At 48.8% G+C, this 14,651-nt stretch overlaps 1 protein-coding gene across 1 annotated transcript in view; it reads right to left on the minus strand.

The window, feature by feature from the left end:
* Window positions 1-14,376, minus strand: part of LOC140353463 (uncharacterized) — a 43,144-nt gene extending 28,768 nt beyond the window's left edge. Inside the window, 3 exon segments of the mRNA XM_072438038.1 lie at window positions 1,165-2,444; window positions 2,614-2,738; window positions 14,009-14,376. Of these exon segments, the coding sequence (XP_072294139.1) occupies window positions 1,165-2,444; window positions 2,614-2,738; window positions 14,009-14,376 (1,773 nt within the window).
* Between the last annotated feature and the right edge of the window lie 275 nt (window positions 14,377-14,651).

The raw sequence follows: 14,651 nt of genomic DNA on the forward strand, positions 1-14,651 counted from the left end.
AGTTGAGGCGGCTGTTGTAGTAGTTGAGGCGGCTGTTGTAGTAGTGGGGGCGGCTGTTGTCGTAGTTGGGACGGCTGTTGTCGGAGTTGGGGCGGTTGTTGTCGTAGTTGGGGCGGCTGTTGTCGTAGTTGTGGCGGCTGTTGTAGTAGTTGTGGTTGCTGTTGTTGTGGTTGGGGCGGCTGTTGTCGTAGTTTGGGCGGCTTTGGTTGTTGTTTGGGCGGCTGTTGTCGTAGTTTGGGCGGCTGTGGTTGTAGTTGGGGCGGTTGTTGTAGTAGTTGGGTCGGCTGTGGTCGTAGTTGGGGCGGCTGTTGTCGTAGTTGTGGCTGCTTTTGTCGTAGTTGGAGTGACTGTTGTAGTAGTTGTGGCTGATGTTGTAGTAGTTTGGGCGGCTGTAGTCGTAGTTGGGGCGGCTGTTGTTGTAGTTTTGGGGGCTGTGGTTGTACTTTGGGCGGCTGTTGTAGTAGTTGGGGCGGCTGTGGTCGTAGTTGGGGCTGCTGTTGTCGTAGTTGGGTCGGCTGTGGTCATAGTTTGGTCGGCTGTGGTTGTAGTTGGGGCTGCTGTTGTCGTAGTTTGGGCGGCTGTGGTCGTAGTTGGGGCTGCTGTTGTCGTAATTTGGGCGGCTGTGGTCGTAGTTGGGGCTGCTGTTGTCGTAGTTGGAGCGGCTGTTGACGTAGTTGGGGCGACTGTTGTCGTAGTTGGGGCGGCTGTTGTCGTAGTTTGGGCGGCTGTGGTCGTAGTTGGGGCGGCTGTTGTCGTAGTTGGAGCGGCTGTTGTCGTGGTTGGGGCGGCTGTTGTCGTGGTTGGGGCGGCTTTTGTCGTGGTTGGGGCGGCTGTTGTCGTAGTTTGGGCGGCTGTGATCGTAGTTGGGGCGGCTGTGGTTGTTGTTGGGGCGGCTGTTGTCGTAGTTTGGGCGGCTGTGGTTGTAGTTGGGGCGGCTGTTGTAGTAGTTGGGGCGGCTGTTGTCATAGTTGGGGCGGCTGTGGTCGTAGTTGGGGCTGCTGTTGTCGTAATTGGGGCACCTGTTGTAGTTGGGGCGACTGTTGTCGTAGTTGGGGTGGCTGTGGTCGTAGTTGGGGCGGCTGTGGTCGTAGTTGAGGCGGCTGTTGTAGTAGTTGAGGCGGCTGTTGTAGTAGTTGAGGCGGCTGTTGTAGTAGTTGAGGCGGCTGTTGTAGTAGTGGGGGCGGCTGTTGTCGTAGTTGGGACGGCTGTTGTCGGAGTTGGGGCGGTTGTTGTCGTAGTTGGGGCGGCTGTTGTCGTAGTTGTGGCGGCTGTTGTAGTAGTTGTGGTTGCTGTTGTTGTGGTTGGGGCGGCTGTTGTCGTAGTTTGGGCGGCTTTGGTTGTTGTTTGGGCGGCTGTTGTCGTAGTTTGGGCGGCTGTGGTTGTAGTTGGGGCGGTTGTTGTAGTAGTTGGGTCGGCTGTGGTCGTAGTTGGGGCGGCTGTTGTCGTAGTTGTGGCTGCTTTTGTCGTAGTTGGAGTGACTGTTGTAGTAGTTGTGGCTGATGTTGTAGTAGTTGGGGCGGCTGTAGTCGTAGTTGGGGCGGCTGTTGTTGTAGTTTTGGGGGCTGTGGTTGTACTTTGGGCGGCTGTTGTAGTAGTTGGGGCGGCTGTGGTCGTAGTTGGGGCTGCTGTTGTCGTAGTTGGGTCGGCTGTGGTCATAGTTTGGTCGGCTGTGGTTGTAGTTGGGGCTGCTGTTGTCGTAGTTTGGGCGGCTGTGGTCGTAGTTGGGGCTGCTGTTGTCGTAATTTTGGCGGCTGTGGTCGTAGTTGGGGCTGCTGTTGTCGTAGTTGGGGTGGCTGTTGTCGTAGTTTGGGCGGCTGTGGTCGTAGTTGGGGCTGCTGTTTTCGTAGTTTGGGCGGCTGTGGTCGTAGTTGGGGCTCCTGTTGTCGTAGTTGGGGCGGCTGTTGACGTAGTTGGGGCTGCTGTTGTCGTAGTTTGGGCGGCTGTGGTTGTAGTTGGGGCGGCTGTGGTTATAGTTGGGGCGGCTGTTGTCTTAGTTGGGGCTGCTGTGGTCGTAGTTGGGGCTGCTGTTGTCATAGTTGGAGTGGCTGTTGTAGTAGTTGTGGCTGCTGTTGTAGAAGTTAGGGCGGCTGTTGTCGTAGTTGGGGCGGCTGTGGTCGTAGTTGGGGCGGCTGTGGTCGTAGTTGGGGCTGCTGTTGTCTTAGTAGGGGTGGCTGTGGTCGTAGTTGGGGCGGCTGTTGTCGTAGTTGGAGTGGCTGTTGTAGTAGTTGTGGCTGCTGTTGTCGTAGTTGGGGCGGCAGTTGTCGTAGTTTGGGCGGCTGTGGTCGTAGTTGGGGCGGCTGTGGTTGTAGTTTTGGCGGCTGTTGTCCTACTTTGGGCGGCTGTGGTTGAAGTTGGGGCGGCTGTTGTAGTAGTAGGGGTGGCTGTGGTCGTAGTTGGGGCGGCTGTTGTCGTAGTTGGAGTGGCTGTTGTAGTAGTTGTGGCTGCTGTTGTCGTAGTTGGGGCGGCAGTTGTCGTAGTTTGGGCGGCTGTGGTCGTAGTTGGGGCGGCTGTGGTTGTAGTTTTGGCGGCTGTTGTCCTACTTTGGGCGGCTGTGGTTGAAGTTGGGGCGGCTGTTGTAGTAGTTGGGGCGGCTGTGGTCGTAGTTGGGGCTGCTGTTGTCGTAGTTGGGTCGGCTGTGGTCATAGTTTGGTCGGCTGTGGTCGTAGTTGGGGCTGCTGTTGTCGTAGTTGGAGCGGCTGTTGACGTAGTTGGGGCGACTGTTGTCGTAGTTGGGGCGGCTGTTGTCGTAGTTTGGGCGGCTGTGGTCGTAGTTGGGGCGGCTGTTGTCGTAGTTGGAGCGGCTGTTGTCGTGGTTGGGGCGGCTGTTGTCGTGGTTGGGGCGGCTTTTGTCGTGGTTGGGGCGGCTGTTGTCGTAGTTTGGGCGGCTGTGATCGTAGTTGGGGCGGCTGTGGTTGTTGTTGGGGCGGCTGTTGTCGTAGTTTGGGCGGCTGTGGTTGTAGTTGGGGCGGCTGTTGTAGTAGTTGGGGCGGCTGTTGTCATAGTTGGGGCGGCTGTGGTCGTAGTTGGGGCTGCTGTTGTCGTAATTGGGGCACCTGTTGTAGTTGGGGCGACTGTTGTCGTAGTTGGGGTGGCTGTGGTCGTAGTTGGGGCGGCTGTGGTCGTAGTTGAGGCGGCTGTTGTAGTAGTTGAGGCGGCTGTTGTAGTAGTTGAGGCGGCTGTTGTAGTAGTGGGGGCGGCTGTTGTCGTAGTTGGGACGGCTGTTGTCGGAGTTGGGGCGGTTGTTGTCGTAGTTGGGGCGGCTGTTGTCGTAGTTGTGGCGGCTGTTGTAGTAGTTGTGGTTGCTGTTGTTGTGGTTGGGGCGGCTGTTGTCGTAGTTTGGGCGGCTTTGGTTGTTGTTTGGGCGGCTGTTGTCGTAGTTTGGGCGGCTGTGGTTGTAGTTGGGGCGGTTGTTGTAGTAGTTGGGTCGGCTGTGGTCGTAGTTGGGGCGGCTGTTGTCGTAGTTGTGGCTGCTTTTGTCGTAGTTGGAGTGACTGTTGTAGTAGTTGTGGCTGATGTTGTAGTAGTTTGGGCGGCTGTAGTCGTAGTTGGGGCGGCTGTTGTTGTAGTTTTGGGGGCTGTGGTTGTACTTTGGGCGGCTGTTGTAGTAGTTGGGGCGGCTGTGGTCGTAGTTGGGGCTGCTGTTGTCGTAGTTGGGTCGGCTGTGGTCATAGTTTGGTCGGCTGTGGTTGTAGTTGGGGCTGCTGTTGTCGTAGTTTGGGCGGCTGTGGTCGTAGTTGGGGCTGCTGTTGTCGTAATTTGGGCGGCTGTGGTCGTAGTTGGGGCTGCTGTTGTCGTAGTTGGAGCGGCTGTTGACGTAGTTGGGGCGACTGTTGTCGTAGTTGGGGCGGCTGTTGTCGTAGTTTGGGCGGCTGTGGTCGTAGTTGGGGCGGCTGTTGTCGTAGTTGGAGCGGCTGTTGTCGTGGTTGGGGCGGCTGTTGTCGTGGTTGGGGCGGCTTTTGTCGTGGTTGGGGCGGCTGTTGTCGTAGTTTGGGCGGCTGTGATCGTAGTTGGGGCGGCTGTGGTTGTTGTTGGGGCGGCTGTTGTCGTAGTTTGGGCGGCTGTGGTTGTAGTTGGGGCGGCTGTTGTAGTAGTTGGGGCGGCTGTTGTCATAGTTGGGGCGGCTGTGGTCGTAGTTGGGGCTGCTGTTGTCGTAATTGGGGCACCTGTTGTAGTTGGGGCGACTGTTGTCGTAGTTGGGGCGGCTGTGGTCGTAGTTGGGGCGGCTGTGGTCGTAGTTGAGGCGGCTGTTGTAGTAGTTGAGGCGGCTGTTGTAGTAGTTGAGGCGGCTGTTGTAGTAGTTGAGGCGGCTGTTGTAGTAGTGGGGGCGGCTGTTGTCGTAGTTGGGACGGCTGTTGTCGGAGTTGGGGCGGTTGTTGTCGTAGTTGGGGCGGCTGTTGTCGTAGTTGTGGCGGCTGTTGTAGTAGTTGTGGTTGCTGTTGTTGTGGTTGGGGCGGCTGTTGTCGTAGTTTGGGCGGCTTTGGTTGTTGTTTGGGCGGCTGTTGTCGTAGTTTGGGCGGCTGTGGTTGTAGTTGGGGCGGTTGTTGTAGTAGTTGGGTCGGCTGTGGTCGTAGTTGGGGCGGCTGTTGTCGTAGTTGTGGCTGCTTTTGTCGTAGTTGGAGTGACTGTTGTAGTAGTTGTGGCTGATGTTGTAGTAGTTGGGGCGGCTGTAGTCGTAGTTGGGGCGGCTGTTGTTGTAGTTTTGGGGGCTGTGGTTGTACTTTGGGCGGCTGTTGTAGTAGTTGGGGCGGCTGTGGTCGTAGTTGGGGCTGCTGTTGTCGTAGTTGGGTCGGCTGTGGTCATAGTTTGGTCGGCTGTGGTTGTAGTTGGGGCTGCTGTTGTCGTAGTTTGGGCGGCTGTGGTCGTAGTTGGGGCTGCTGTTGTCGTAATTTTGGCGGCTGTGGTCGTAGTTGGGGCTGCTGTTGTCGTAGTTGGGGTGGCTGTTGTCGTAGTTTGGGCGGCTGTGGTCGTAGTTGGGGCTGCTGTTTTCGTAGTTTGGGCGGCTGTGGTCGTAGTTGGGGCTCCTGTTGTCGTAGTTGGGGCGGCTGTTGACGTAGTTGGGGCTGCTGTTGTCGTAGTTTGGGCGGCTGTGGTTGTAGTTGGGGCGGCTGTGGTTATAGTTGGGGCGGCTGTTGTCTTAGTTGGGGCTGCTGTGGTCGTAGTTGGGGCTGCTGTTGTCATAGTTGGAGTGGCTGTTGTAGTAGTTGTGGCTGCTGTTGTAGAAGTTAGGGCGGCTGTTGTCGTAGTTGGGGCGGCTGTGGTCGTAGTTGGGGCGGCTGTGGTCGTAGTTGGGGCTGCTGTTGTCTTAGTAGGGGTGGCTGTGGTCGTAGTTGGGGCGGCTGTTGTCGTAGTTGGAGTGGCTGTTGTAGTAGTTGTGGCTGCTGTTGTCGTAGTTGGGGCGGCAGTTGTCGTAGTTTGGGCGGCTGTGGTCCTAGTTGGGGCGGCTGTGGTTGTAGTTTTGGCGGCTGTTGTCCTACTTTGGGCGGCTGTGGTTGAAGTTGGGGCGGCTGTTGTAGTAGTTGGGGCGGCTGTGGTCGTAGTTGGGGCGGCTGTGGTCGTAGTTGGGGCTGCTGTTGTCTTAGTAGGGGTGGCTGTTGTCGTAGTTGGAGTGGCTGTTGTAGTAGTTGTGGCTGCTGTTGTCGTAGTTGGGGCGGCTGTGTTCGTAGTTGGGGCGGCTGTGGTCGTAGTTGGGGCTCCTGATTTGGTAATTGATTTCACAGCCACAACGATGTGTGAACTGTCAAGCTTGTTTGTGAAAAACTGTTCAAGAAGAAACAACACATTAAAATTGAAATCCCAAAATCTAAATAAATAAATAAATAAATTATATTTACCTGCTTTACATTTTCAATTAGCTCTCCATCGCTTACCTTGCCAAAGGATCTTACTTTCATTTTCACATGAGCAAGTTTGGACATGGACGGACTTTGACCTTAAAAGACATTTTGAAATTCACTCTTTTATTCATTTTCGATAGCATTTTGTGAGTGACTGGAGCCTGACCACGCCCAGAGTCACCGGACAGGGGCCAGCTCGTCACAGGGGCCAGCTCGTCACAGGGCCAGCTCGTCACAGGGGCCACATGCGTGCCATAATATACTTTTCAGGATGACAATTATATATTTATGAATGTTATTGAAATGTCTAAAACTGGAGTATTTAAGGTGTTTAAAGCCATATGCCAGGAATGTTGCGAAGAATCTTTTCCTTGTTGTTTCTAGGTTTAAGGGGGGAAATGCAGTAAACTATTGTTGGAGAGTGAAAATGACTTTATATTTCACATTCTGTTGATATAAATACACAAACTCCTTCTATACAATAGCCTCGGAAAGTGCTTCCATTATTGAACTCCATAACTCTATGTTTGTTTCCAGTTAAAACGACTTTATGCAATTATGATTCTAATTATGAGTTTAATATGACATGTTTGTGGATTTCCGTTTTGGATATAACTGCATCTTAATTTCCCTTAACAAAGCATGAACAAAGACTTCATTCATGATGAACATTTTCAGACTTAGTAAATACTTACTTAAGGTTAGGGTTTAGTGTGAGTATTAGTTAAGTCAGTGCTAACTTTGAATCATCGACCCTCCTCTCCTGTAACACCTTTAAAATGGCACTTGATGCAAAATAGTGCATTCAATGTAAAATAATTAGTGTTTCGTAACTTTATACACATTTTGTAATGAACAGCTACCGAAATCTGTGGACTATCAGCACAGGAGCTCCACAGGGCTGTGTACTTTCTCCTCTGCTCTTCTCCCTGTACACGAACTGCTGCACCTCCAGCCACGACTCCACAAAACTGATCAAGTTTTGTGGAGTCATTGGACTCATCTCGGACGGGGATGAGTCTGTCTACAGGAGGAAGGTGGAGGGGCTGGTGTCCTGGTGCAGCGGTAACAACCTGGAGTTCAAGGCCCAGAAGACAGTGGAGATGATCGTGGACTTCAGGAAAGTCACAGCCCCCCAGCCCTCCCTCACCATCTCAGACTCCTCCCCCCTCACCATCTCAGACTCCTCCCCCCTCACCATCTCAGACTCCTCCCCCCTCACCATCTCAGACTCCTCCCCCCTCACCATCACAGACTCCTCCCCCCTCACCATCACAGACTCCCCCATCTCCACTGTGGACTCCCTCCACTTCCTCTGCACCACCATCACCCGGGACCTCAAGTGGGAGCCCAGGAGTCTCCAGGACTCTGGGACGAATAGGTCGGATCACAACCGACGCTTCTCACCCTGGACACGGACTATTTGAGCTACTCCCCTCAGACAGTAGGCCACTCCCCTCACACAGGAGGCCACTCCCCTCAGGCAGGAGGCTACAGCCCATCCGGACCAGAACCTCCCGTCACATGAACAGTTTCTTTCCCTCTGCAGTTGGACTCATGAACACTTCCTAAACATTGTCACTTTAACCATACTTTAATCTCTCACTGCATTGTTCACTTTCTGCTCTACATATGTAAATATGTACAACTGTAAATTTGTGTACATAGTAAGCCTATTTTTTATTTTTATTTTTTTTCTTATTTTCTTATCTTATAGCTTTCTTGTTATTTTTATTCCATAGCAGATTTAAATTGTTCTCTTTTTGACTTATTTGTTCATTGTTTTATTATTTTGTGTTGCATCGAATCACCAAGACAACCTCCTATGTTTGTGAATTCTGTTCATTGACAAACCCATTCTGATTCTGATTCTGATTTTGATTTTGAAATCAACCATTATCACATTTCTATTTAATCTATATAGGATGCAATAACATACACGTATTTGAGTAAAAGTATTTACCTCTTCCAGGAGTCACCAAAGACAATCCAAATAATACTATGAAACAGACACACATTTTGTCCATTTCTGCAGTTTGTGTGTCTTAAGTGTCCAGTCCAAGCATCCGTCCAAGAGCGTCGGCTTTATTCATCTGAAGAACAGCTTCAGCTGTTGTGAACACAGAGCCGTCAAACTGGTTTCACTCTTGAATACTTATATGATCAGCTGTTGAAGGAGAAAATATGAACATGCCCAACCCAGGTACTCAAAAATGTAATGACAGGAGGGCACAGCGAAAAGAGAGAAAAGACATTTTAGTGACGTTTAGTGGGGAATACAGATATTTCCCCCTGGAAATGTGCATAAAAACTATGTAAAATCACAACAAAACCTTCTATAAATGTGAAAAAATACATATTTTTGTCAGTTTTAAAATACAAAAATAATCAGTGAATATGCTAAATTGCACATATATGTATAGGCAAGGCAAGTTTATTTGTAGAGCACATTTCATACACAAGGCAATTCAAAGTGCTTCACACAGCAGGAAAAATGCATTCAAATCACAAAGAAATTACAGAAACAGAAATACAATAAAATTATCTAAATTAGAAATTATCAATCCAACTGATTGTCTAAACTTATAAAATCACAAACAAAAGAGAAGAGTGCAAAGAAAAAAATTTTCAGTCATATGCGCAGCTAAACAAAACTGTTTTTAGCTTAGATTTGAACATTGTCAGAGTAGAAGCCTGTCTCACATCTTCAGGAAGAATGTTCCAGATTTTAGCTGCATAAAACTGAAACACAGATTCCCCATGTTTAGTCCTGACTCTGGCACCAGCAGGAGGCCGGTCCCTGAGGTCCTCAGAGTCCGAGATGGTTCATATGGCACTAACATATCCAAGATGTACTTTGGTGCTAGGCCATGGAGAGACTTGTACACAAGCAGAGCTGCTTTAAAGTCTATTCTCTGAGCCACAGGGAGCCAGTGCAGAGACCTGAGAACAGGACTAATGTGATCATACTTCCTGGTTCTAGTCAGGACCCGAGCAGCAGCGTTCTGGATGTACTGCAGCTGTTTTACAACTCTTTTGGAGAGACCAGTGAGCAGGCCGTTACAGTAGTCTAATCTACTGGAGACAAACGCATGGATAAGTCTCTCTAAATCTGGTTTTGACACTATATTTTTGATTTTGGCAATGTTTTTTAGATGGTAAAAAGCTGCTGATGTTATTGATTTGACGTGGCTATTAAAGTTCAAGTCTGAGTCCATTATTACCCCCAGATTTCTAATTTGGTTTGTAGGTTTTAGAGCGAGACTCTGGAGGTGACTACTAACACTTTCTCTTTGTTTCTGTGGGCCAAAAACGATTATTTCAGTCTTGTCTGAGTTCAGCTGGAGAAAGTGGTTTTGCATCCACACACTGATCTGTTGGATGCAGTGACAGAGTGAATCCACTGGTCCATAGTCACCTGCCAATAGTGAAACATAGATCTGAGTGTCGTCTGCATAATTGTGATAGGACACATTTTCACTGCGTATCAACTGACCTAACGGCAGCATGTAGAGGTTGAACAGAAGGGGACCCAGGACTGACCCTTGGGGCACTCCACAGGTCAGGGTCATGTGGTCTGAGACACAGCTACCAATTTCAACAAAGTACTTCCTGTCTTCCAGATAGGACCTTAACCAGTTTAGGGCAGTGCCAGTGATGCCCACCCAGTCCTCTAGTCTCTGTAAGAGGATCCCATGATCGACAGTGTCAAAAGCAGCACTCAGATCTAACAGAATTAAGACTGAGGCTTTGCCCGTGTCAGTGTTCAGGCGGATGTCATTTGTCACCTTGACAAGAGCAGTCTCAGTGCTGTGATGAGGTCTAAAACCTGACTGAAAAACATCAAATGAGTTGTTTATTAAGAGGAAATCTGTGAGCTGTTGGTAAACAACCTTTTCAAGGACTTTGCCCCAAAATGGCAGATTAGAGATGGGCCGGTAATGACTCAGTACTGCGGCATCAAGACTGCTCTTCTTTAGGAGAGGCTTTATGACCGCAGTTTTCAAAGACATTGGGAATGTTCCAGATTGAAGCGACATGTTAATTATGTGAGTGAATGGTGCTAACAAACTGTTCAGCGCAGACTTTAGAAATCTGGTGGGTAACACATCGAGGCAGCATGTAGATGAACTCAGACTGGTGATGATCTCATGGACAGTTTTGTCAGTTACTGGTGCAAAGTGAGTTAGCTCTAAGTGTCTTGGTGGTTTTAGGGTAATTTTATGCATTGTGGGATTTATAGTATTTTTAATGCCCTGAACTTTGTCATTAAAGAATAATGCAAACTCATTACACTTGGATGTGGAAATGAGTTCTAACGGCAGCTGAGCTGGAGGGTTTGTTAATCTGTTTACTGTGGCAAACAGGACACGCGAGTTGTTACTGCAGCTTCCAATTATTTCAGAAAAATATCTTTCCCTAGTTCTACATAAGATTAGGTTGTACATGTTCAACTTCTCTTTGTAGATCTCTTTTTGAACCTGGAGCTTTGACATGCGCCATTTCCGTTCGGCCCTGCGGCACTCCCTTTTCTGTGCCCTGACCGAATCATCATTTCTCCACGGCGCCTTCTGCTTATTTTTAACCATTTTAGCCTTTATAGGGGCGATGGTGTCCAGAACATTCAAAACACTAGATGTAACAGAGTTCAACAAATCATTTACATTCGAACATGAGACATTTTCAAAGTTTATCATTTCCATAAACAGTGCTCCATTTTAAAGGATACATACTCAAATGATGAAAACACCCCAAAAGAACACCTGCGGGTAATTATTTCATCTCTAAAGACAGCACAGACTCCACCCCCTTTTTTGTTTTCTCGTGTTTCAGATTCAAACTTAAAGTTGGGTGGAGCAGATTCTATCAAAACTACATTTCCTGTGTTTTTGTCAAGCCATGTTTCAGTTAAAAACATAAAATCAAGATTATAAGAAGAAATAAAATTATTAATTAAGAGAGATTTGTTACATAAGGATCTGACATTTAGCACAGCAAGTTTCAGACTAGTTTCAGTGGGACTGGGCTTTATCTTTTCACAGGGAATATGAATCACATTTCTCAGATTGGGCCTGACTCGCATTTTGTTTTTCCATCTGTGTGATGATGTGACTACAGAAATAGCACTAGGGAGGGCTCTTTTTACATAGGGCCCCGGGTTGGTTTGATTTTTAATGTGACAATAAGTCCCAGCAACGCTGAGACCCAGTGCATCCTAGCTATGGGAGATACCAGGTGAAAGGCGAGGTTGGATGGGTGGTGGGGCTTTTGTAGCCAAGGAGTGTTTGGGACCAGGTGAGAGGCGAGGGGGGATGGGTGGTGGGGCTTTTGTTGGTGTAGTCGGCTTGTGCAGGGAAGAGTTGATAAGTATTGACATAGCCCTTGCTATATTGGGCGTGAGTGGAGCCATCTTAATGCCTGATTTGATCAGACTTTCAAAATGGCTGGGAAGGCCCATGGGTGAGAGTGGAGATGAGAAGGAGAATGATGAATCTTTAGTGGGAGTAGATGTTGCAGGTGGAACCCAGGGCTGGTGTGAAGGCAGGGGCGATGACAGGGATGTTGTTGGGCTTGTCACAGATGGGTCCAAGGCCTTTGAAGATTGTTCCTTTGCTGGAGGCGGTTGAGGTGAATGTGGAGCAGCTGGAGCTGAATCCTTTGCTGGTGGTGGTGGAGCAGCTGCTGATGAATCCTTTGGTGGAGGCTGAGGTTGTGGTGCTTTTGATGTTGAAACATTGGCTCGGTACTCTGGCTGACTCTTACTATCTGCTCAGGACCCTGTCCAGGCCCAGTCCAATGCCTCAGAGCGTGGAGCAGGTTCTCTGTCAGCACCCTCACTCCACCTCTGCATTGGTGGGGGCCATTTCTCTTAAACAGGTCCTCTCGTTTCCAGAATAGATAGAAGTTCTCAATGTAGTGTAGTCCTCTCGGGGAACACTCTTTGGACAGCCATGTGTTCAACTGAAGAAGCCGGCTAAACTTGTTTATCCTCCTGTCGATGTTTGGAAGAGGTCCACTTATGAATGTTTTGATTTCCATTTTATCAAGCACGTTGAATAACTTTTTTCAAAACTTCAGTCTGTTCCCGCCGCATGTCCACTGCACCCACGTGCACAATCAGCTGTTTAGCTCCTCCATGCTTAGCCATAATATTTGGAAGGAGTGACGTTATCTCAGAAACAGTGGCGCTTGGAAAATAATGTGTGTTTATCTTTTCATGCGTCACGTGACTTATCGCGCCGTCCCCAACCAAAACAATCTGCGTGACCTTGGCTCCTGGCACAGATCCTCCTCGCTGTATTTTGGCCACGTCATCTTTCCTTTTTTCATTTAATTTCATCTCTGAAAGTGGTAAAAATCTTTTTGTGAGCTGTATTTTAGGTGACTTCACGTTATCTTTGTATCGTTTAGGCTTTGCTCCAAGTTTGTTCCAAGAAACAGCCTGGTCTTTCTGGTTTTTTAGACAGTTTTGGAAACGACACAGAATCACTGCGGTTTAGGTTGAAAGTAGCAGTTTTTCTTGTAAAAAGTTTGCTCTTCTTACCATCGGTTGACACAGGAATGGTATTGTGAAGAACTTTTTCAGATTCCAAAACAAATATCCGTGTTTTCAGCTCATTAATTTCTTGTTGATATTTCCGACAGCGTTCACAGTCTTTCTCCCTTCTTCTCCCGGACATGTCAGATATGTCGTTAAAACTGGAAAAATGTTCTTAAAATCCTTGGTTTACTTGAAAAAGTCTAAAGCAAAAATGTTTGGAAGACAAAAACTGATTAAAAAGCAAAATAAATAAGGAAAGCAGCGATAGCAAGCGGAGCGAACAAAAAAGCGTGTGCACTCTTCGGAAGTAGGATAGGAGAATATATATATATATATATATATATATGCAATTTAGCATATTCACTGTATATATCTCCAATAAAAAGACAAACATCTCACCCTCATCTCTGGGCCTTGTAACATTTGGAAACATCGACCCCAAGACTGCGAAAAAACTCTTTTATTTAGATTTGGAATTAAAAATAGTAGTAGGCTCTCTATTATAAATAGTATTGAACAATATTAGAATTATGATTTAATAAAAATACAATTTTGTTGGATGGAGTGAAAAGCCTCTTGAATATGTTGTGCAGCAGGGGGCGCTCTAAAATACAGAACTGCACAAGTGGATGCAGTGAGTTTTAGATTATGTCCAATTGAGTTTATATGAATTGTAAATAACATTGGTCCAAGAACGGAGCCTTGAGGAAATCCTTTATTCAGGTAAGAACGTTCAGATTGAAAGTATCAGCAGAAACAGCTTGAACTCGATTTGTGAAGAAATCTGCAAACCCATCCATCCATTTTCTACCGCTTGTTCCCTTTCAGGGTCACGGGTGACTGGAGCTTATCCCAGTGACTATGGGCCTTAGGCGGGGTACACCCTCGACAGTGGCCAACTCATAGACATTACAGACAGCCTAACACATACATGTCTTTGGACGGTGGGAGGAGCCGGAGAACCCGGAGAGTACCCATAGTAACACGGGGAGAACATGCAGACTCCACCCATAGAGATCATATGATGTTGGTCTGGTCCGGGAATGATCTCTTTCTTGGGAGGCAAGAGCGCTAACCGCCTTTGCGACCGTGCACCCCTGCAAACCCCAAAACATCCAGACGATCCAAGAGAATCCAGTGATCAAGTGGATCAAAGGCCAGATCAACCAAAACAGCAGCACATTCTTCATGATTGTCCAATGCAGTAGTAATATCATGTATAACTTTGGAAGCAGCCGTGATAGTAATATGTAGTAGTTCTATGTAGTACTATGTAGTAGTTCTATGCCCTGGTCTAAATCCAGACTGTAGCTATTTAAAATGTAATATTTGGTTATAAAGCACCTGGTACTTATTAGCTTCTCCAAGAGCTTTGCTAGGAAGGACAGCTTTGAGATTGGATGGACATTATTCAAATCATTGCACTGCCTTTAGTGTGCGCGTGAGAAGACCGTGCAGCTCTGCAGTGTGCGCGTGAGAAGACCGTGCAGCTCTGCAGTACACGCCTGAGCAGACCGTGCAGCTCGGCGGTGTGCGCCTGAGCAGACCGTGCAGCTCTGCAGTACTCGCCTGAGCAGACCGTGCAGCTCGGCGGTGTGCGCCTGAGCAGACCGTGCAGCTCTGCAGTACTCGCCTGAGCAGACCGTGCAGCTCTGCGGTGTGCGCCTGAGCAGAGTGTGCAGCTCTGCGGTGTGCGCCTGAGCAGACCGTGCAGCTCTGTGGTGTGCGCCTGAGCAGACCGCACAGCTCGGCGGTGTGTGCCCGAGCAGACCGTGCAGGTCTGCAGTACGTGCCTGAGCAGACCGTGCAGCTCTGCGGTGTGCGCCTGAGCAGACCGTGCAGCTCGGGCGGTGTGCGCCTGAGCAGACCGTGCAGCTCGGGCGGTGTGCGCCTGAGCAGACCGTGCAGCTCGGGCGGTGTGCACCTGAGCAGACCGTGCAGCTCGGGCGGTGTGCGCCTGAGCAGACCGTGCAGCTCGGGCGGTGTGCGTGGTAAAGCCATGGCTCAGAACGATGACCACGTTTACATATTCAGATCTATTGAGTTGCGTTACATGCAACGCTGACGAGTTTTCCGACATTTGCCTGAGATTTGAATGACACTTTGTTTGCGCTTTCTTGTACTAGATAACCTTTTCAAATTTTAAAATAACAATAAAAGTAGTATCAGTTACATCCCAGACGCTCGACAAAAAGCTGACTTTGTTTGCAGATTTAGTCCCCACAATCGATACACACAATAACATGAGCAAATAACCGGCATTTATGTCAGTTCTA

This window comes from Eucyclogobius newberryi, unplaced genomic scaffold, assembly GCF_026437365.1.
Source record: "Eucyclogobius newberryi isolate DKJ021-1_F unplaced genomic scaffold, fEucNew1.0.hap1 SCAF_9, whole genome shotgun sequence".
Taxonomy (NCBI): Eukaryota; Metazoa; Chordata; class Actinopteri; order Gobiiformes; family Gobiidae; genus Eucyclogobius; species Eucyclogobius newberryi.